The sequence below is a fragment of the Agelaius phoeniceus genome, chromosome 4 (genome assembly GCF_051311805.1).
Source record: "Agelaius phoeniceus isolate bAgePho1 chromosome 4, bAgePho1.hap1, whole genome shotgun sequence".
Taxonomy (NCBI): domain Eukaryota; kingdom Metazoa; phylum Chordata; class Aves; order Passeriformes; family Icteridae; genus Agelaius; species Agelaius phoeniceus.
In genome coordinates this window covers 46,066,492-46,091,395 of record NC_135268.1, presented here as the reverse complement: position 1 = coordinate 46,091,395, position 24,904 = coordinate 46,066,492, and the positions used below count along the sequence as shown (strand labels likewise).

The 24,904-nt window shown below is 35.2% G+C and overlaps 1 protein-coding gene across 2 annotated transcripts in view; it reads right to left on the bottom strand.

The window, feature by feature from the left end:
* Positions 1-1,504: 1,504 nt before the first annotated feature.
* Positions 1,505-24,904, bottom strand: part of SGCZ (sarcoglycan zeta) — a 394,909-nt gene continuing 371,509 nt past the window's right edge. For both annotated transcript variants that reach the window (XM_077177494.1, XM_077177495.1), the window contains exons 7-8: positions 13,999-14,122; positions 1,505-1,948 (exon numbers count right to left, since the gene is read on the bottom strand). In XM_077177494.1, the coding sequence (XP_077033609.1) occupies positions 1,730-1,948; positions 13,999-14,122 (343 nt within the window). In that variant the 3' untranslated portion in view covers positions 1,505-1,729. The remainder of the gene's footprint in view (positions 1,949-13,998; positions 14,123-24,904) is intronic.

The window sequence follows — 24,904 nt, the reverse complement described above, 5'->3', positions numbered from 1 at the left end:
CTGGTCTTCTGCATAGGAGTGAATTTCACCTGAAGTGAAAACAAAGTCAATCTTATTAGGTGGTAGTAAGATGCCAAGGCAATCACCATACTGGTTTGCTCATTTTCTTTTTTTTTTCTCTAAAAATATATTTTTTTGAAAAGTGTGTAGAAATACCCGCCTTGCACCATCTCCCCTGCCTTTAGAATTACTTTGCAAAAGCTCTAATTTTATTGGTGATCTTAGATTCAGAAGCCTCTAAAAATAAAAGCTAGGTGATGTAATTTAAATAATAGAATTAAAAAGCACACTTACCTCACACAATCAAGCCATCTTCCACAATAGGAAACATTTTTATATTGTTTTACTTTCCTGGGTTCTGCAAGTTTCAAGATACTCTTGTTAATCAATGCTGTAACAAATTTACCAGCAGCATACCAAAGCATTTTTTATAAGATTTCAATTAACAATCAAGCCAAGTATGTATGAACATTGATACAAGAAAGAAATCCCACATGAAACTTGTCAAAAAAGAAAGTCAGTAGTGAGATCTGAGTGCAAATGTGGCTGCATAATTTAAACAGAGACCTGGTAAAGGCAATGTAGTATCAATGTACTTTTTAATACTGAATGTTGTTTAATATGTGGTTTTATATATAGTACTATTACTTTGAAACCTCCGCAACAGATGGTAAACAAAAGAGAATAATAAATGTGAATGTCATACAAGTTGTTAGTGCACTGCTTCTCAGCACCACACGTTACATGACTACCAATGTTTGCACTGTGTTCAAGTGGCAGCAGATAGACACAGTCAGAAAATGGCCAAGATGTACCTTTGAAGATTTCTCTCTTGGTTTTGTATTTGCCAATTATAAGAACCTTGTGAAGAGCAATACACTGATCAATAAACATATCATCAGAATTTCCTTCTTTATCCTGTTCTTCTTTTCCAGAAACTGTATGTTCTACTTAAAGCAATCACTTCACATGCAATGGCCATGAAAATATTATATAAGGTCATTCAGATCTGACAAACAAGAGCATTTCTTTTTAACTTTTAAAGGAATATTGCTGAGCATCTCCAAAATTTACCTAGTGTACAAAACCCTAGACTTAGTAGACAAATAGTAACAACACATTTTTAAAGAAACCAAACTCAGGGAGGAATTCTGTCTCTTTTTGTATTAAAAACCATTTACTGAATTTGTTTAGTAAAGCAAGCATCACACAATGCTTTAAAATTTTAAAATTCAGGGATAAAAGTTTACTTCCAAAAAGATGAATGGAAAATTGTGCTTTCAGACAGTAAGTTATTTATCATACAGGGGGAACCAATTCATCTCACCATCAGATTCTGGGTAAATTAATGTACTCTCTCTCTCTGTCTCTCTCAATATATATTTATGTGCAGTTCATATCCAGGTCCTGCAAAAATCTAAAACTATGTGCTTCACTTCAAGTAGCAAAGGCACCTGTGTTATTGTCCCTTTTGGAAAATAAGGTGATCTTATGTTCTAGGTTTCCTGATGAAGAATACATTGTTTTGTGGATCTCTCGCCCATCTCTGTGCTGAGTGGCAGCACAAACCACAGGAGAAGGCAGCGCTGAACTCCTGCTTACAGTGGAAGAAGTTGCTCTGCAGGCCGCTTGGAGCGTCGGGCTTGTCACAAGGGAAACCGAACTGAACTGTGAAGCAGAGGGATAGTAACCAAAGGCTATTCTGGTGTGAGGATAAGACGGAGTCCTTCTAGCTCCACAAGCAGATGTTGCTACTGGATTGACATGTGGAGCCTGCTCCTGCTGGGGACAGGTAGAGTTTACCATTGGGACAGGCGCAGAGCTCATAGATAGTCTGGCGAGGAGCTGAAGAGCTGGGTGAGGAGGAGGAGGAGGAGAAGGAGGAGGAGGATGAAAAGGACCCCACTGGTAGATTTCCCAGGCGGATTGTATCTGCGTTTAAAAATATCTAAAAAGAGGGAGAAAAAAAAGAATACATAAATTTCTATCAGCAGTGAGATATAATTTAAAGAAGTGCATTGAGGCATCTGTGAGTTTCTAGAAATATATTTTAAATTTTAGAAATATTTTATTAGAAGTATTATAAAGATATATTAGAAATTACTCTTTTTAGAAGAGTAGGCATTTATGGTTTCCATCTCCGTGTAGTAATTTCTGCATTAATAGTCATTATGACAATATATGCAATTACTTTGTTGACATGTTTATTCAGGTACAAATATTTTTATTAAAAAAACATTTAGACAAGATTCTTGAGTAGGTTGAATTTTCACTTGAACATTTTATAATTAACATTTATTCATTCATGGCAGCAGCACATACTTGCTCTGGCAGAATTTGTATTTTAATAAGTGTGAAGTGATATTAAAGCACATTCCCCAGTGTGTTCCTGTAAGCAGTTGAAAATATGTGCTGAACTGTGCTAAATTGTAGGGGCTTAACAATAGTTACTTCCAGAGAATAATTAAATGAGGTTACAAAGACATATGCACAAAATAAAGAGCTTTTTTGACCTAAATTAAGAGAAGGAAAGATTTCAGGTTAGTCTTATTAAGAACGCCATCAAGATATTCCCATTTGGTTTTGAACATTGTGTATGATTAAAAATATTGTGGGTTTTTTCAATATGTCTTAGAAATAACATGAGTCAGTATGAAACTGTAGATACCAGTAACATTAATGAATCTCTGTTGAGTTCTCCAAAACTTATACTTACATTTGCAGAAAACTGCATGTCTTCTACTGATTGAAACAGATGAGTGTCCAGCTGCTCAGAATTTTTTTTAATTTAAATTTATTTTATTTTATTTTATTTTATTTTATGGAAAGAGTAAATAAGAGCTAAAGTAAAACCAGTCATTATCTCAAGAGCAGACTAAGAACTTCTAGAAGAAAGGTAACAAATCAAAATGACATTAAGCTCTGGAGGTGACACTTGAAGCTTAGGAAAACGTGAGTTCCTTAAACACTTGCTAATGTTTTTTATATGTTATCTAAAATCAATGAAGCCAACTTGACGTCATTGTACCACAATGTTCACAGTACATGTAAAGAACCAAAAGAAATATGGAAAATATTGCTTTTTTTATTCTGTAGGAGACAAGCATTATTTTATGATAAAATAAGTGGTATATGGCAGCAAAGCAGTGCAGAAACACTGCTGAGCTCCTGCCATAGAGAAGTCAGGAATAGCGTGCTGGGAAAAAAATAAAGTGTCTAGATAAAATTCCATACAGGGATTGATGCATATTTATGTTTCCATCCACAGCAGAAGCACTGTTAATGAGTGGAATTGTTGAAGGTAATATAGTTTGAAAGTAGCCCCAAACACTAAAACTCTCCATCACTGTAAGTTCTCTAGCTCCCACAGTAATCATACTGTCGTGGAAGGAAATATTCACCAAAAGGGACAGAAAGGGGGAATCTCAGAGGCAAAGGTGACATCTGCATGTCACAATGCCTTCTTTAATTCACAATGTGACTGACAGAGGAAGTGATCACAAAACTAAAATGTAGCGAACTATTACCTTTGTTCTGTTACTTACATAACAAAAGAATGATGTATTTAGACACACAATGCTGCCTGGAAATTCCAGTATTACAGACCTGAGACAATTAGTAGTCACAACCCATGAAGAAATAGTTGTTATGTAAGAAATGTGGATGGTGTTGGCAACACTTTAATAATATTTTGCTAGAATTACAACCGAAAAAAAGATTACACATGTTAAAACATTCATCTCAGCTAAGAGTAAATGTGAAAGTAACTATGGCAAATATAATATGAAAACAAAATAACAGATGGGAAAAAAAGAGTTTAATAACAAACTAGAAACTAGTAACTGGTAAAATGTGGGAAGGAAACAAAGGACGCAATAATGAATGGAGTGACAAGTAATTAAAAGTACTCTTTCACTTCTCATATCAAACAAAACCAAATGGTAACAGGTCTATCATTAAAGTAGTAATAGCAGAGTTATCAATAGCATTGCATAAAAATCCAGTAGCATTTAACAATGCAAGGTCTGTGTAAGTATATCTTTTGTACTAAATAATGCTCAGCATAGTTCTGTACTTGGAGAAAGATCAAAAATTGATGTCAGAACATGACTGTGATAAAATACTTTCAATTTCAACAGTAATTCAACAGGATATTAAACTGGAGCCAGTAATGGCACATACGTTTAATCAGCAGTTCTTGATAACTTTTAACAAATACAGCTAAAAAAAATCTGAGTGGCCTTTTGGATTTCTAATACTGACTTTCAGTAAGCCTTGTGCCATGGTTTAACCCCAGCCAGCAGCCATGTGCCACACAGCCATTCACTCATTCACTCCCCCACCAGAAAGATCAGGAAGAGGTTGGAAGGGTAGAAGTTGGAAAACTCATGGGTTGAGATAAAGACAGTTTAACAGTGAAAGCTGTGCACACAAGCAAAGCAAAATAAGGAATGAATTCACTGTTTCCCATGGGCAGGCAGGTGTTCAGCCATCTTCAGGAGAGAAGGGCCCCATCATGTATAATGGTGACTTGGGAACACAAACATCAGCACTCCAATGGCCCTTCCCCTTATTCCTTCTTCCCACAGGAGCTTTATATAGAGAGCCTGATGTCTCTATATATGGAACGTGGAATGTCCCTTTAGTCAGTTGCAGTCACCTGCCCTGACTGTGTCACCTCCCAGCTTCCCATGCACCCCCCGTCTCCTCCCCAGCATGGCAGGATGAAAATCAGAAAAGTCCTCGGGTCTGTGTAAGCCCTGCTCACCAATAACAAAAACACCTCTACATTATGAACCTTGTGTTCAGCAGAAATCCAAAACACAGCCCCATACCAGCCACTGCAAAGAAAATAAACACTGTCCCACAACACAAAACCAGCACACAAAGCACAGCCCCATACCAGCTACTGTGAAGAAACACTGTCCCAGCCAAAACCAAAACACCTTGATATACTTGGAATACCAAAGAAGAAAAGAAAAATACTATTTCTGTGGAAGCTGGAGACATTAGAATATCATATATGCGATAACAAAAAGCACTCCAATATAGAAGACAAGCGTGTAAGGCAACCCATCAAAATACAGGATGAGGTCTTCATACTTTTGGCAGATTGTGTGACTGACCATTTTAACAGCTTAGCTGCAGTCATGATGGGGAAGGTTCATGAGAAATCTGTAATACAAAATTAAAGGGTTTCTAAAAGACCTGTCTTGATTCAAACAAAAATTAACTCAAAAAATCAGAGATCCTATGTGTCACAGATCTGGCTGGAGTTAAATCTCTTGAAATTTATTCTATTATTTGCTGTGAGCTCAATAATTTTTCTTTTTGTTTACATCAGGACAGCTACACTTCTACAATCTATCATTGCAGGTGTTCTGTAGTGTACTGCTCTAAGACTTTATTCTAGAGCACTTTGGTGTGCATTACAAAGTAGCTGTTATTTTACTCATTAAATGAAATTATCTTTAATAAGCATAGCTGTGCAGGCTTTTCCACTGGTATTTACAAATTTCAATCTGTGATGTACAACAGTCCAGGTTTATCTGGTATCATAATCCAGCATGCTAGCTGTCCAGGCCTGTCCCAGCATGCATCCCAGAGCATCTGGTGAGCAATGTGGGTACTAGGATGTGATGCCTGAAAAAATTGAACCGGCTTCTTGAGAGGGTTATATCTGCTGCAGTGAATCCAATTTAATCCCATCCCTAGAGCTACACCCTGGTGAAGCCTGTGTTGAAGAGGATTAATAAAGATGGTTTAAAGCCAGTATTAAAATCTACCTTGTACATATGCTGTCAGGGTTATAAATGAAAGACAAAATTTAGAGATGCAACATTGCTATCTATTAGTTAAGCAGGAATCCAAATATACTGCCAGAGTAACCCAACACATTAGGAATTTCAGCATTCATATTTGAGGATCTATGTTTTCTGTCCTCTGATCTGCTAAACCGGAAATTCATGGCTGAAAAGTCCTCCAACACCAGCAAAACTTAAACTACTTACTGTTTTATGCCTGATGTTATCAGGTGTTTAAAGAGAAGGGAAGAAGTGGCAAGAGAAAAAATTAAACAGTATGATGTTTCTAGGGAACACTGCTGCTAGATGACAGTAGTTAATGTGTACATGGCCTTTCTCTAATCTGTTCTGCTGTGAGAGGTATGAGATAAGCCACTTAATACCTCACATGCATCAAGGCAATGTAGGCCAGTCATAGTCTTTCTGAGAGTCTCACTCCTCAGCAGATAAATAGGCACAAATAAAACCAAAGCCTTCATTCATTCTTGAAACATTGTAGGAGACTGACGGACAGATTGCAAGATGGAAAAGGCAGCTGCTTCTCAGAGAAATGTTATTTCATGGAGAGCAGAATGCTGAGCAGCATCATGCTCTCTAAATACTTAACCTTTAGAAATCCCAGATCATTGCTTTGTCATGTGCATCTTAGTACAGAGAAAAATATATTAGTGCTAAATTGATTAAAAGTAGATCTGATTTCTGACTAATTAACCAAACTGAATCAGCCTTGTGTATGTGATAAGAATGGAAAAATGGTATACACTTTTTATATGCAGTTTTTGCTAATGAAGATCTGCCTTTCTCCTGCTCATCAGACTGTATTGTTAATCTGAACATTGAGAGGGAAAGGGAGAGGAGGGCAAGCCAGAAAATATAGATTATTGATGAAACAAAGAACTAAATTGAAGGAGTAAACTTTCAGTGGGAAATATGTAGGCATGAGGTAAAAACATCAAATACTTGTACAAGCCTTCAATACAGAGATATGAACCTGTCTTGTATAAAATTCTCTAATGGGTCTTAGTCAAGACAGCAAATGACAGTTTAAGTTGACACAGCCAAATTAAAAATTTAGGATTTATAGACAATGAAGAATTTTCTGTATCCATGAACTCTTTGACTAAACAGGCAACTCTATAGGGCTGCAAAGGCATATTTCAGGTCTAATGTAGATAAGAAATGGCAGGAAACTGGAGGAAGTGTGAAAGAAAAGAAGAAAATCTGATAGTGGGTATTAATCAACCAGTATGAGAAGACACTGTAGTGATGTCTCACTAAATAAAGTTTTTGGATTCCCTTAAATATTCAAGTATTCTGAATTACAGGAATGCAAGGTTTGGTCCTAGTCTTTTTGCTATTCTGCATAGGCTATCAGAAGCATCCTACAAAGAAGATTGTACAGATTAGGTCACTAGATTCAACTATATAATTTTCATATGCTGATGTGTTTCAATATTCAAGGTTAAGATGAACTATAGCATAAATTGAAGTACTTTAGTTTGCATGGACCATTTATTCTAACACTTATCTGTGGCTTTCATTAAATCTAAATGATAGTTCCGAGAAAAGGAACAAAAAGTCATAATGAAAAATTAAAATATTAACTTGATAGCATATATACTGGAAAATTTAAGCACATGGTGGCACAATATCTGGAACCATATTGTTCATAATGATTACTTGTTTTGAGGAACAGTTAAACAGTGAAATTAATGTAATGGCTGAAATAAAACTGAATATAATAAACATTCAGAGAAGACCAAAATATCTAGTAAAAACTATGTATTGAAAATGTTTTCTTTACAGTGCTGGGATCAGTTGACCAGAAGACAAATGAGACCTTCAGGCCTAAGAGTGGCCTGGTGTGGTGAGTGTTCTTTTTCTAAAGATTGTACCTGGTACACCTGTGCACAGCCACCCTGGCAGCATTGCCCCCATTCCCATCTCCATGTTATGACTACAACCACTGACAACTGAAAGGGATTTGAAAAATAACATATGCATACATTAAAAATAACATTGTACATCAGTGAAGTGTACAGTTCATTCTTGAATGGAAGAATTTTATGTTTTCACTCATCAGTACCAAAGAGATGTTTGTGAGGGTAAGGTTTCATTTTAAGTACAAATTTTTTGTAAATTTAATACACAAAAGTATATATTGGGACTTCTGAGTTATAACCCCAATACAATAAATGGGTCCCTACTGAAGAAAAGCCCTTTCAGGTGTATTTATTCTTTCTGTTACAGAAATAATTTTCAGTCTTTACAAATTCATTCAATGTTTGATAGATGTGACTTCTTTGTGGTTTATGTACACAATCCAGAAAAGAAAATGTACTTGAAATATTTGTGCTTAATTTACAGAGTACAAAAAATTAATTACCATTTAAATAATCATTAGAAAGTACATTATATTAAAAATATATAATAAATTATTAATCGTCATTTTTACCTTTCTAATAAAATTTCTTATGGTGTGTGTCTTGAAAATTTAGCCATGAAAAAACGTTTTAAATATGGGTTTTGTCAGTTAAATTGCTTTGCTTTTGTATTTTTCATTGTAAACTGGTAGAGAACAGTGTTTTTTTTCTATAAATAAATTACACATTAATAACTGGTTTGAAAATGAAAGTGGTTTTTTTTTAATATGCATTTGATTTTAAGTATCTGTCAAAACATCCTAATAGAATTTTTTAAACCTATAATTTAAAAAATACAGAAAAAATCCCTTCATTTTCACTAATCTCTTTCTTCACAGAAAACTGTAAGAAGTCAACTGTTTAATACCATTAAAACAAAATACATCACATGTATTAGATAATTTTTGATAAATAAAGAGTGACTCTTTGAACTCTAGAGCCTGCCATTGCTTATTGTCCAATGAACTCAATTAATGCGTACAAACTTTTAATTTTTTTTGCAGACATTTAATCTCAGACAAACATAACTTGGTTGAATTGAACTCATCTATGAAATAATTTTTTCTTTGATCAACCGTTCCTCCATAGTTAGGGGAAGCAGCATGTACAACATGATAATTCAATTTCAGTGTATCTACTTAATTTAAAAAGTCCTGTTTCTTTTTTGTTTTCTATTTCAGAACACAAAAAACATCCACAAGAATGCCACCAAATGCTTTAAAATGGTATAGTTACTTGAGGTTACAAGTGAAGATTACTGTTTTATTGAATATTAATAAATCTTAATTAATAATCTCTGTGTTAAATGCATCTCCTGGAATTAGAACTGGATAGGATCATAGATCAAATGTTAGTACTATATGCATTTGTTAGGCTCTACAAAATAATATTATCTGTGTGCTTCATTAAATGTGCTCTGCTAAAATAGTAAATATAAACTTGGCCTCTTGTCTGCCCCACTGATTTTGAGTGAACTTTATCTGTTAAAGAATATCACTCATTTTAATGTGACAGCTATAAGCCTTACCAAAATGAGGGATCAGCCTCATTATGCCAGACACAACAATATATACTCTACAAATGATACTATGATAGAGTGTAATTTGACAGGGAAATACAAGGGCATAAAGAGGTAAATAGGAAAAAGGTCATAGACAAGGTGATTATTAAGAATATATTTGTAAAAATGAGAAGCCTCTGTACATCTTTCTCCTTTTATTGACTTAATCTTTGGCAGTCAACAGGATGCAATGAAAGAGTATAACTTGCATAGAAGCTCCTTGGAAAGACATATAGCAGCTGCTCAAGATTCCCAAGAGCTGAGCCTACTTAGCAGCCTTCTGCTTCAGAGACTGCTGCAGCCAATACCCCAGAGTGCTGGGCAGCCCTGCAGAGGGGTCTCTGGAGAGATGACAGAGAGAAATGTTCTGGAATTCAGCAAAGGCAAGTGCAGGGTCCTGCACCTGGGGAGGAGTGACCCCATGCACCAGCACAGGCTGGGATTGACCTGCTGGAAAGGGAAGGACCAGGGGGTTCTGGTAGGACCCAGCTGCACAGAGAAGGACCTGGGGCTCCTGGTGGACAACAAACTGTCCACGAGCCAGCAGTGTGCCCAGGGGATGAGAAGGCCAATGGTGCCCTGGGGGGCATTAGGAAGAACATTGCCAGCAGGCTGAGGGAGGTGATCCTGCCCCTCTACTCAGCCCTGGTGAGGCCACATCAGGAGTGCTGTGCCCAGCTCTGGGCTCCTCAGGACAAGAGAGACAAGGAGCTCCTGGAGCAGCTCCAGTGGAGGGCAACAAAGATGAGTGAGGGATTGGAGCATCTCTCTTGTGAGGAAAGGCTGAGGGAGCCAGGCCTGTTCAACTTCAAGAACAGACATCTGGGAGGGGACCACATCAATATCTATGAGTATCTGCATGAAGGGTCTCAGAGAATGGGTCCAGGATCTTTTTTGTGGTGCCAAGCAACATGTTAAGAGGCAATGAGCAGAAAATCTTTCACAGAAACTTCCACCTAAATATGAGAAGGAACTTTACTGTGTGGGTGACTGAACACCATAGCAGATTGCCCAGAAAAGTTGTGGATTTTCCCCCACTGGAGATATTCAGGAACCATCTGCACACAATCCCATGTGCTCTAGAATGACCCTGCTTGAGCAGGGCAATGGGAGCAGATGACCCATTTTGGTCCTCTTCCAAATTGACCCATTCTCTGATCCTGGATGGTCAAGACTATTACATTAATTGTTAGGCCAATGAGTGGACACCATCAAACAGACCTTTCAGCTTGCTATCTTTATACAATTAAGTGTTTCAGGTTTAATTTGAACATTTTTATGTCTAGTAAAATCAAGTATCCACAGAATTCAAAATTGATTTGTACTTTTGCATTACACTCTTATTTGAGAAAGCAGTAGTGAACTAGCAGTCATTGCGCTGAATTTCCAGACAAGAAATTATCTTTTTCTTCTTATGTGAACCAGTGGATTCAGCTGTAGCCTGGAGCTTCACATTTCACGTTCCTTGTAAATGATTGCTGCTTTAAACCATTGGTTATGGTTTATTTATAGAATAATAGATAGTTCACAATTAAATGCCAAGTTATAATTGAATCAAAGGATTCTGCTGATGCTTCAGCTCACAAGGGTGCAGCTCAAGAGCTTTAGAAAGGGCAGCAGAATCTGAATCTAAATTACAGCCACCAGTATTCAGTCTGGGATCACACACTATGATGTGTAATAGGGATAAAAGGATTATTATAATACTGCAGTAAATAAAAAGAAAATGTATCAAACAGCAGAATTCAGGATGCTTGCAGAGGCATTCAGTTTGTGATGTGGAGGCTAAAGATTATACTGCATAGAAATAAAGCTAGAGGAAAAGTATTTTATAAACACATTTATGTTCTTAAAAATATTCTGAAGTTATTCTTAAATAAAAGGAAAACCTATTTGTCATAGTTAGTAAATGCATAATGCTCTGTAACATGGCTATAACTGGTTGATTCCAGGTGCCACATAGCCATTTACAGTCATAATAGGGCAATAACTTTGCTCAAGAAAGAAAATATGAATTCACATATCTTTGATGAGTTTTTGAAAAAGCTTTCAAACATTAAAAAATTAAATTTCACTAACTAGAATAAAAATGGTACAAAAGGCTTTGCATGTCTTTCTAGTACAAATTGTCATATTATGAAAATGGTTCACAGATCCAATTCACAAAGACAACACTAATTTATTTGTGGAGGAAACCTGACTCATAAGGCATTCAATTCTTAAGCTAAAATGATTATTTTTAATACAGATACTTTGTCATTTTAGAATGCGTTTTCTTAAAAATGAATAATGAGAAAACCTTTAAGCATTTTGTTGTACTGTCTGCTAATGTGGTTTATCTGTTGGGCTGTAAGCAGGAAAAGCAATCAATATTTTGTTGTGTAGATGTTTAATCCATCAGATGTTTACCCTGGTTCCTCACATCAGGCTGTAATTAGTCCAGCAATTCCCTAACGTGGCCATAGTAACTTTGCACAACAGCTAATGCTCTGGTGCCTGTCATATGCCTTCCAAGGTGTTTCTGTATTTTCCTCTAACCCTCTCCAGTGGAAGAGCTTAAACAGTGGACTGTAGAGGCATTGGTCAGACTGCAGAATAGAATTTCTCTGTGGGTTTTGGCTACAGTTCATTTCAGATCTTACTGAAATTGCAAGTATTCAAGACTTTGAACTTTTTCAGATGTATATTTATTGAACACTTCATTGGGAAAGAGTGGAGAAAGGTTGGTAATTTGTTTTCTGATAATTTTCAATCTAACATCTGTGTATGAAATCGTAGATGTGCAAAGTCTTATCACACAGATAAAATAATGATTTTTAATAAGAAGGTCAGAAAAGTCAGCTTTTCACTGGCATTTTTTTACTACAAAACATTTGATAGTGAATTGAATTCCAGTTCTGAATAATACATAATATAGTCATTATATTTTTTCTTGGATTCCCATTGTCAAAGTACAACTGAGGTCACAGGACATTGTTTCCAAAACTACTTTTCCAACAAGATACACTAAATACTTAAGAAAAAAGAGAAGTCATGCAAATAAATTGCAATGTTGATCTAGAGAAAAAAACCTGATGGGTTCACAGATTAAATATTTGTATGAAGAGGTGCATGAGGCAAAACAAAGAGAATATAGAAACAAACATTGCCTAAAGCATAATGGGAGAGTACAGAATGGTAACAGTCTTTCTGTTGGCTTCTCTTTTTTTAACTTTAATTTTTATTCAAGTTTAACTTTTCCCCTCTGGCAATATCATGAAGAGAAAGAACAAAGAAATACATTCTATTTGTAAAATTTATCTTAATACATTTAGGAAACACAATAGATATGGCCAGGTAGGGATTTATGAAAGGGAAAACAAGACAGGTTACAGGAAGCTGTAGACTCAAAAAATACCCACAGAAAGGACAATGATGAGGTAGGACAATATTTGCTATTAAAAGAGGATTAGATTTTTTATTTTATCTCAGCAATGTTAGGAAACAGTAAGAGAGGCAGTAAGTAAGGATGAGAGACTGGGGGAAGAGCTAATTTTGTAGAAACTCAGAAATAAGGTGGGGCATGTGGTATATAAATATTTGAGACTCTGAATTAGGAAAACATAGTGCTTTAATTATGCTGGATGGATACTTACATGAATAAAAAAATGTTATCAAAATAGGTTTTTGATGCAATATTTTGGCCAAAATGTTCCTATCTTCACTCTAATGCAGAGTGTTCATTCCAGGGGACTATCTGCCACAGATGTAAATGTTGGTTTTGTTTGGTTTTGCTTATGTTGGATAGTATGCAAAACATCTAGAAACATTTGGTAGAGAATACAAAACACAAACACAAAAGGCAAAAAAAAAATTCTAAAGAGCTGCATTCATAGTGAGATATTTACATTATGGATTTCCAAAAATGCTGCACTGTAGCAAGCCCCTCTGAGAACAATTCAAAAATCTATAAATTTCTCCAAAGTGCCTAATAGAAATCTGAGAGCTCTTGATAGCCTTCAACAAGATCTTTGCTTTTTATTTTAAATGTTATATCATTTTACGGTCTAAAGAAGAAAGGACTCCCATATCAGAAATCCTTCATACATTTCTGAAATTAATAGATTGCCATCCCAACAAGTGACCCAATTTTGAATAATTTGCGTGTGTTCACACAGGTTTACACAGGAAGAATCTTTACCAAAGCCTTTTTATGCCAATTACTTATCACTGATATCTGAAACAAGACACTAATGAAACAGGAGAGAACATATGATGGAAGTACTCTGTCTCTCTTACAGAGCTAGTAAAAGATTAAGGAGTTAAACCACAGGTAGAGCAAATGTGTTAAACCTCTTATTCATGGTTTATGATGCATTAATCTAAATTAATCCAAACTTCTCTGTTTTATTTTGACAGATTAATCCAAGTTATTTTTTGCCAGTATCATGTAACCAACTCTGTTTCCATGGAAGGTTTTTCTTTGATTCTTAATTTACAAGTAATTCTGATCTGTATCAACTAAGTTTATTTTCAGTGTGGATGAAACTTACGGATTCAAATATTAGTTAAAAAGGAAATAAGTATTAATAGTTGGACAAGCTAAACCAAAATTACTTTAACAAAGGCAAATGCAGAACACTTTTTATGTTGTTTACCTTGCTGGTGAATAAACCCTCCTCACATTGTGTTATGCCAGGCAGAGATGCAGAACATTGCTGGCTGAACTCACCTCCCCTTCTGTGGACTGCAAGTGCAGTTCTTTCCTACAGGTAGCCTTTAAGTCTCCTGCAGCTGCGTTGACTTGCACTCCCCTGGGCGCTTCCATCACCAAAGATCTAGTAGGAGATTCAAGTCTAAAAGACAAAAAAAACCACTGAGAAAAAAATGCGCTGAATTCGACCACCAAAAACTGCCCAGCCTCAAAACCCACGATGCAGGTAGATATCAAGATATTTTGAAAGGTAACAAAGGAAAACCAGATTATATGTGTGATTCTATGACTGCCTCTTATGATACAGAGAAAGAAAAATGTTAAGCATTTAAGAATATACTGATAGAAACTTATCTGCTTAGTGATGCTTTCTGGCACTAGCACTTAATGCATCCCACTGTACTAATACTGAAATATAGGTACTTGAGAATCTATACAGCTCTGTTAATGCTTCTGTAATGAGAGTTTAATATGAAAATCTTCTTAGTGACTGATGACAAATGTTTAACAAAATAAAGAGAAAACAAAACCCTTAAATGTTTTAAATGATGTGAAACTGGTTAAAATTACTTTGCCTTGAGAGACTCCTTCATGTTTTGGGTATGTTTAGCAGCTTCATGTATGAAGAGAGGAAAAGAAAATCTGTTATGTTGCTATTATTTGGGGGGCATTGTATGGTTTTTCTGTTCTCTAAAATACTCATTACCTTCATATAACCCTGTTCTATTAGGGTTAAGACACACATCACTGCTTCTTTGTACCTTTACTCAAAGCAATTCTTGTTCTACTGTCAGTCTTTCTGCTTCTCGCTCCTCTATGCTCAAGATTCTCCATCAGCCTTAATGCAGAGCTATGATACTTTCCTAGCTGTGCTTTCTCACAGTATTGCAGAGATTTCTCTTGAAAGGGAAGTAATAATGCAAAGGTTTTGTAGAAAACATGCTCACATGCTGAATAGGGAAAATGACAGGATGAAGACTGTACCGAACTAGGAAACAATAATTCAGCTTCTGATTGTGTTCACTTGTAGACATTGCATAGCACATAAGGGAGGGAGACAAAATTTTTTATCTGTTTATAACTTAGTAATATAATAGCAGGACCCAGTTCCATTTTACCTGAACAAAGGCTTTTTGTAAGATGAAGTATGTTAATAATAAAAGCATCTAGACTGAGTAGCTTGAAGAAAACACTGTATTTCCCTCTTTAGCAAAGTGGTCATAGCTATCCAAGAATATAATGAAGTATTAGATGTATAATGAATTTGGTGCAGAAAAGCCAGATAAATTTTGTCAAGCAATGGAACAAGAGAATTTCAAAGTATTTTAACTATTGCATTTTTTAAGTACAGAGAACAGCACTGTATTACCATTTTAAAACCAAGGTGCCACATTTCATGCAAAGAAAGTCACTGAGATAGCGCCTGTGAAACATTTCTGTTTGTTGCATGTCACTGACTCAACAGGGAAAGGAAAAAAAAGAAATGGAAAAAAAAAACAAAAAGAAAAGAAAAGAAAACCAGAAAAAACAAAAGAGAAAAAAAAATATTAAGCAAACAAAATGGAGCTATTAAAAGCAGTTGTCCAGATAGAGAAAAATACAAGTTTAGATACTGATATGAAAAAAAAAATACATGGGATGCATATAGATAGGAGCAATAGAAAAATATCTATGTCTGCTACTGCTAGGGTGTTTTCTTTCTTTTTTTTTGAGGCATTGTAGGGAGAAGTTGATAGAAGGTTCTGCAGTTCTTCGTACTGGGGAAGAATCTAAATATCATGAATTATTTTATGACATACAGAAGTGCTTTTCAGGCGCTGATTTGTGAACTTCTGATGGCTGCAGGACGGTAGAAAAAGAACTTCCAGAATATTTTTTGAATTATGTAAATTATAAAGTTTAAAAATTAGATTTCTGAAAGTACTCCATTGCCTTAATGAGTTTTTACCTTGAACTTACAAGGAAACTGAATCGTATAAATGTTAAATGATTTTATTCTTCTATTCCATATTTTTCAGCAGCTTATCATTGTGATTTATAATCTACTTTACAGGAATATTAACACTTATTTCTCCATGGTTTCAGATGCCATTTCATAATCATAAAGACAAAAGTGTTCTTAGCTACATTTATTGCATTGAATCCATGTGTCTTAGCCAAGCCAAAAATATTTCTGGTTTCATAACACCCAAATCCCTCAGACCTAACTAAAACTTTTCAGCAGGTGGACAATTAAAATCTGTTTAGGAACATCCATCAAGAAATATGTCTCTCTTTGAAGAATAAACTTTTGACAGTGTATAACAGAGTTGTTTAGTCTAGTTTCATCACAGTTTTTCATGAAGTACATTAGCATAAATAACTTTATGTCTGTCTAAAAAGAGAATACTTGGGCAATTAATTTCTCAACTTGAAAAGTTGATAATTTCAGCCTTCTCCACACCACAGAGAAGAAAATTTTTAGACAATAGAGATTCTTAGCAGTCTTTGGAAATCAAATAATGTGGTAGAAATGTCAAGGAGTTACTAACGATCATCAAGGCAGATTTTAAACCAACACCCATCTATTAGTAAAACTGAATGCCTAAATCTGTTTTACAGCTCTTATTTACTTTTCTTATTGTTATTCTCTGTCTGATCTGCATCTGAAAAGAGAATGCAGCATGCCGCTGCAAATGCTAAAGTCTATACACGTAGATTATTTCCTCAATGTTTTCAGATAAATTAGGTTTGGTATGCAGCTTCTTTATAATAATTTTTCTTTGCCATATTTCTGTACCTTTAATCTCTACTATAAACTCATTGTAACACTCCACATTGTAATGCTCATCCCTCCAAGAAAAAATTTATTATTATAATAGCATATGGAGAATTTGCTTCCTTTCAGATTTACTGATGGCCTGTCACAGTGGCATTTACATCTATGAGTGAATCCTATTGATAAAATTAATTTTTCTTTCCCAAAAAACAAACTGCTCTGATGGAGAAGGTAACTACTGCTATTATTAGACAGAAACTACAGAACTATAGGAAAGACAAAAAGGCTTTTTAAAAGAGTTTTTACATAGTATAATTGGTCAATTTGCTATGTGTGATGAAGCAAGATGATCTATTCGTAGCAGATAAGGGCTTTTTCTTCTTAATTATCAGTGGTTAATTTGTGAAAAATGATAAATTTCATACGATCAAAGCCATATGAATTTGAGCTGATATAATGAAAGAACTATTGCTAGAAAAGGGAAACTTTGAAAATATCTTGAATATGTTCCTTTGAAGGTGTTAAAATATTTCTCATCAGAAATGCAGAAACATTTTTTCTTCATTTTGTATTTTCTATTTACAAGCTGACCTAGATTGCATTAGACAAAAATAATTTAAAATATGAACCAAAAGAAAATGTTTCCTTCTGGGTTTTAAGCAATATTTTAGATTTACCTCCTGCATATCCCTCATACTCACAGGGGATATAATTTATCCATATTATTTTTTTTCTGTTGGCTCCTGGAAAGTATTTCTTAAAATAGATGGAAATAGTAGATTCCCCTGTGCAGAAGCAAATAATTTATTTGCTTTCTGTCTATTTAAGCCCTATATCCAACCCGTGCTACTTAGTAAAACAACTGATATAAACCTCTACCAATACCTTATTGCTTATACTATTTACAAGGTTATACATGCACATTTTACCATATATATATATAAAAATAACTAAAAATATTTTGATACATTTACATGTATCAAAATATGCATTTCTTTGAGATGCATATGAATCATTGCCATAACATTTATATTTCTTGAAGCTTGTTGTATTCTTATGCTTTTAATAAATTGCTTATATTTTCAGGATTTCATGTAAATAATGTAAATTATTATTATTATTATTATTATTATTATTATTATTATTATTATTATTATTATTATTATTATTGTTGTTGTTGTTGAAAAGCATGGGTAGATTTGAAGGCCTCAACATTCTTAATATTGTTTACTGATCATCATCTTTTCTTTGTTAAGAAGCAAAATTCTCATATGTTCATGAGAAACTTACTTTTATGTACATGAAAACCTAATCCTGGGCATGATTTGTCTCTGTTTTTTGAGACACACACAACTCTTATGTAACAGAGAGTTAGATAAGTGTTTTCTGAAATTAGTTTTGGCCTGAGCCAATAAATATTAACCTTTTTTTTCTCCCAGTTTCCAATTGTGCAACTCATGGATGATAAAATTAAACAAAGAGGAAACTTTCATGACTTAAATCAAAATAGTAGAATGGCATTCAGTACCGCATTTCACATTGTATCCATGCTCTGCATGTCACTGACTTTGGCATGTGTCAGCATGCCCTTATTATAGCTTCTAAAATTCTCACTAACCTACAAATTCACTGGGCTCAAAGATGAGTTCTAATTGCCCTGTACATGCCACAGATTTAAATCCAATAGGTCTGCATTGTCATAGCAACACCTGAAACTACTGAATATTTTAATGTTATTTGGCATAGATGATAATTCAGAAAAACAAATTCCCACATAGGGAAGTAAAGAATCTCTTCTGAGAGTATAAAAAATATATATATTTCTTACTAAGGAGGAATAAAAAGAAACAAATGGTCATTGAGGAGTTTTTCAGAAGTGGTGTTAAAGGAATAGAAAGGGTTCTAGAAGAAGCATCAAGGAAAAGTGAGAAAGGCTGGAAAAAGCAAATATTTAATGCAAAGGCTTGACTAAATAAGCGGGTGATAAGAGTAAGGTTAAAGAGAACTTAATGCATAATTTTTTCCTAGCATGGGTGAAGGCATAGCCAGAATAGCTAAAGACAAGAAAGCTATCCAAATCACAAGTAATATTAAGAAGAAAACAAATCAAAAACATAAGTGGCATCTCAGGTAGTAAAAAATCCTGCAGTCGTAAGTCAACTAAAATGCAAACCTTTGAAATTTGTAGAAATGTAAGGTTTAGAACGTGAGCTTTTATTTCTCAGAGAAATACCAAAACATGCTTGAAAGTCTAAACTTCCAGGCTGTGGGAAAAAGTTCTGGATAGGAGACAATCCAAAAAATTGCTTCAGGAAAGGTACGAGAAAAGAATTTTTCATAGACCTGACAACTTAGAGCTAACCCATTTACCCTAAATGCTTCCCTTTGCATTATCTTCCTTATTTTTATTCTTGCTTGAAACCCTTTCCATACATGCCCTGCCCTTCTGCTAAACATTCTTACATGAAGTTTGTCTTTACAGAAATAGCTCCATTACCTGAATTGTCTTTCAGAATATATTTCCTTAAAATAGAAATCCATCTTGTCAGAAAGAGATTGAAGCAGCATACCCACAGAAAATGCTCAAGTGCTTGTCAAGAGTTAGATCTGAAGATAAAGTGCCTGGGGGAGTCTGAAGAGTCTCAGTTTTGAAAACCATTAGTGATTAGGAAGTAACAGCCCAGACCACTTGTAATTGTCTAATTATATTTTCTACAGTGTTTCTCTAAGGGGTCTTAAGCTGATATAAACAGATCTATTTTAGCTGAGGCAAACTGTGACATGGCTTGATCCACATTTTGAGAAAACAGCATCTCATGGAAAACTATTCTGCTGAAAATCCTGACAGGTTTACTTCAAACTCCACAGATTAAGCATATCAGATACCTTGGAACAGATTTTCAAATGGCCCATATTTGGATTGTACTCAAAAATTCCAGGAAGAAAATTAAAAAATCAGTCAATCATAAAAAAAAATCAGAAAAGGCTTGGTGAGTTTACTTTCGGCCACTTTTTTAGGACAACTGCCATGTCCAAACTAGAGACATATTTTTACTTTCTGCAATACAAAATTGAGTAGTAGATTGTGATGAAGTAAAATACCTTTGTTAATTCTTTTGGCAGCAAAGTCAAACAAATGATAAAATGTGAATTGCAGGATAAGACATGTAAAATCATTCATTTTTCTCTATGGTTTAAAATTATCTTTGGAGTTCTCTGTATAATTATAGAGATAAGCAATAGGAGCTGTTTGGTGGACTGCAGAACGAAGAGTTTCATAAACTCATGTATTCCCTGTAACTTTGAGCTTCCTCATTCTTATATCCAGTCTGTATGAGCTCCAGATCCTTTCTCTGGCTCTGAGATGGTGCTAAGACAAGAACCCAAACCACACTTCTGTACTCACAACCACAGCACTGCTGCAAGCTCCATGCACTGCACATGCTAGAGCCCTCACCTGAACTGAAGCAAAATGTTGCAGAAGCTGAGGGTATTCTGGAGCCATGTGTATACAAATGGGTAAAGCAGGAATTACTAGTACTGTGAGCTGATCTTAGATGGGCACCAGCTTTCAGAAGACACAGAGAAACCTAAAGGTCTTCCACCTTGTATGAAACTGCCTAACTGCTTCACAAACTCTCAGGGACATAAGAGGAGAGAATAGACAGACACAGAGCAAATTTAAGAAGGCTCGTTTTCTTGTGAAAGTGGTTAAACAGTATCACTGAAAATACTCCCAGAAGGAAAAAGGAACAGCTGGAGTGAGGAAAAAATCTCCATGGAGAAATTTAGTATAAGGAAAGAATGGGGAAACTAAAGATTGCTCAAATGGAAAAAAAAAAAAAAAAGTAGCCCTTCTTAGTAATGCATTAGTAAGCCTGTTCACTTAGAATCAAAAGAAAGATATGAAATGAAAATATTATGTATGTTACAGAAGCATTACTTAATGACATATTGTACAACTTCTATGGAATATAAGTAGTATAACAAATCATATTTCATCAGAAAAACTACAGCAAAGTGCAGGTATGGTGGTATGGTGAAACAAGACTGTATTTAGAGTCCAAAGCATGTCAGAAATGAGTTCTGGTATCTCTAATATCTCTTGGGCATGGAGCACTGTTGCTCCATTTAAAAAGGTAGTGAAACATTTCTACCCATAGTGTCTGTGAGAATTAAAAGCTTGAACAAATTGTGGGCTGTTGTGCCTAGTCCTAGGCTGGACCTATGTGAAATTCAAATTAATTAAGCAGCAGCTTGGATCTGGAAGCAGTGTAAAAGCAACCACAGTTAAAACAAGACTTGCAGGAGCCAAGGGCACAGAGGAGGGCACCTACTGAAACCTTCATCATCTCCCTCTGGCACTCTGAGCACTCACTGGCCGTGCCTGCTGTTAGATCTGATGCAGCTTCATGTAAACAAAGATCCTCGTCTGCCTTCACAATTATTGCAGTGTAAAGTTGCCATGTCTTTCATTAACTCAGCACTGGGCAAATGCTTTCTGCTGCTACAAGCTTTATATGGCTTTTCAAATGAGACTGATTGGGAAATACATTTACTCTCATAACCCTGTGTAGGCTGAGACAGCTGTGCTTGGAGCCCATCTGTGGGTTCCTGAAGGCATGAGATGTCATAATCATAAAGCAAATATAATCATAAGCCCATCAGAAAAGGACTTGGAGGTGCTGGTGACAGGGGCTGAACATGAGCCAGATGTGCTCAGGTGGCCAGGAAGGCCAATGGCACCCTGGCCTGTGCCAGCAATAGTGTGGCCAGCAGGACCAGGGCAGTGATTGTCCCCCTGTGCTCAGCACTGGTGAGGCCACAGTTTGAATTCTGTGTCCAGTTCAGGGCCCCTCACTACAAGAAGGACATGGAGGGGCTGGAGCGAGTCCAGGGAAGGACAACAGAGCTGGTGAAGGGTCTACAGTGCGAGACATGGGAGTGGCTGAGGGAGCTGGGGTACTTTAGCCTGGACAAAAGGAGCCTCCAGTATCCTAAATTAAGCATATGAAACTCAATGGATTTTTCTATCTCTTGTGATAGTAATATTTTTATCCTTCATATCTTGATTCCTGATAGAGCCCTTTCCCTTTCCAATGTCAAATATAATCATCATCACTGAACACTAAAGCAAATTATTCTTTCAATTTAAGAGCCATACCCAGATTAATTTGTTTCTACTCTGTCCTGTCTGCATAGCAATTAGAACCTTTCATTACTGGTTTTCTTCTCTGTTTCCTTCAATATTTAAGAAAATTATATATATATATATACACATATATACACAAATACACATATATATAAATGTATGTAATGCATATTTAAAAAGAGAAGAGCACGTGTTTTTAAGAGAGAAGCTTAAATGTTGGAAATTTTTCAAACTTTACTATATCCATACCTATTTTTGTATGAACATGTATGTTAAAAAAATCATATTTTCAACAGCTACTGATAAGACTAAGCAAACAATATCCATGTCAATATCCACACCCAAACAATGAAATAACTAACACAAACTATGAAAAAAAAAAAAGCAATTATTTCTATTTTGTTAAAAAAGGGTACTGAAAGTAACTAGAATCTGACATCATTAAAACAGCATAGGAAGGGACATGGGTTTTTTGCTCTGTTGCATCTAGTTTTTGATTAGGTTTTGTTTATTATTTGATTTTTGGCTCAAAAGAGATGACCGAGTCATGAAGATTTTGTCACTCTCAACATGCTCAGATGACTATAAAGTTAAGGTCAAAATTTGATGTGTTTTCTGGCTCCAGGCTTTTACAAAATATAATATTCTGACCTATTAGTAAACCATCCCTTAAATGTCACAAAAGGTGTCTCTTACAAACCATCAGACAACTCTGAATGAACCAGACCTCCTCTGCAAGACAGGAATATTTTTAATTCTTAGCAGAGGTAAAGTAGAATCCAACTATCTTGCACGGTTCCTTGCCACTTGATCAATTTTCATCTCATTATTCCCAGCATTAGCTTGCAGGATTAACTGATTGTGGTGTGCGAGGCATGACATAGAAGAGAATTTTTTTTTTTTAATTTGAACTTCTAGTTATCTCCAGAGGACAACAAAAAATCATTCATCCCCTTATTAAGGATGCTATTGAGGGCAAAGTTATCTGCATTTAACTACTGTCTGTCTATTTTGTGCATGGATATTGCCTATTAGTGCACCATATTTTAATGCACTATTGGCCTAAAACCAGTATTTGGGGAATACATTGGCAGTTTAGTTTTCCTAACTGTGTTCCTGTAAGAAACAGTAGCGAGAGAAACAGGAAGATTAAATTATTAAGATATAATTCATTTTCCAGATTCTAATGCATGATTCTTTTACGCTACTTATCCCAACTAATGAAAGTCATCTTTAATTAATTTTTGGGATTTGACACAAAGCTTTCACAAAGGATTGTATAACAGCACTGCCTGAAAGCAAAACCTTTCTAGCAATTATTTGAAAATGCAAGAAAGGAGGAAAATGTGACCCAAATGGTTGGACACATAGGAATTAATTACATTAGTATTCAATTCAAGTTTATTTTCACAAAACAAATTTTTAATAGTAAATATTAAGGGATCTTCTCTGTATGAAGACCTTAAAATCTGGCTATAGAGCTAAGAGTGTCTGAGGCATGGTTCAGATATGTGGAGCTAATGTGAATCTGACTATATTTTTGTCTTCCTGCCCATGATGGATTAAACTAAAATCCCAGGAAGTACTATGATCCTTGTGGGTATCAAATTCTTAGACCAAATTTTCTATTTATGCTTCATTCAGAATAATCAAGGTGGTCATTATTCCATTTTTTTTAAACCAGTAGTCAATCATTTTACATATACAAGCCTATGAGTAGGTTTCCAGCATATTTTGTTTGGGAGAAAAGAGAAAAAACATCCAAGGTTTATTAATTGACCACAAATGCATATTCCAACATGAAAAATATGGGGTGAATTATACTTTAATTAATGATCTAATATATATTCCATTATCTTTCAGCCCTGTATACAATAATTCTCATAGTCTACTATATTTGCACCAATGCACTGCAATTTGCTGTCAAATTGCATTCAGTTGTGTCCACTGAAAAAAATGAATAATATTTATTCAGCAAACTTTCTACACTCCCATTCCTTACCATTAAGCTTAACCAAAGACACAGAGATGCAGCACTTGGAAAAATACTCTAGGTGATTTTAAGACTGCCATTATTGGACACCTTAGGTAAGTTTATTCTAAAACATTAAAAATTAATAGGACCCAGACCAGCCCTCTGAAATGTCCTAATAGTAATTGTCATAATTTTTAAATTACTGAATTGACTTGAGAGTTTTAAAAAAGAATATGATAAGAATCCAAGTAATATAGAGGAGCACATGTGTACAAAAACTTGCAGAACATAATATAGACTGAATATATTAAGAATAAATCACTTACAAGTAAGTTAAAGTTACCTGATCCAACTCCAAGGGCGTCTGTTCCTTCAATTTTTTGAATAAGAGGTATGGGTTAAAATAATTATTAATGAGAGGGCAGAAAGCTGAATGCCAAATGCTTACTAATTTAAGTCCATCTTGAAAAAATGAACTGAAGTAACAGCGGAGTTGAAATCATTAAGCAACAATAGGAATCATGGCAATGAATAAAGACCAAAGACTGGAGGGGTGAATGACCTATGTGTGAATTTCAGAAGCAATATGAGGTGATTTTAACCTTACTTAAATTAATCCTGAAGACAGAGGACTATCTGTTTTACCATACATTTTCACTCATTATTTAATGATTAGAAAGAAGTAGAGGAAGCAAAATTACCGATCCCCTGAAAAAAAAAGAGCTTGTTATGTTCCTTTGATTTCTGCTGAAATTCCTCTGATTAGAGATCATATCACCTTGGTGATTGTCACTAACAAATGCTTTTACAATTATTTTCCACAAAGGACTGACAAGAGACATGGAAAGGGACAGAGATTTTTAAGATAGAAATCCAGTGAGTGGTATCCTCTGAAAGAACCCAAAGCTATACATTACTTTAAAATGTTTGGTGTAAATGGTCAAAAACAATCATTTACTTCACACACTCCATGTATAATGGTCAAACATCTCCACATTGGCAGCTTCCTGCAAATGATTTCTGCAACATTGATATTGGT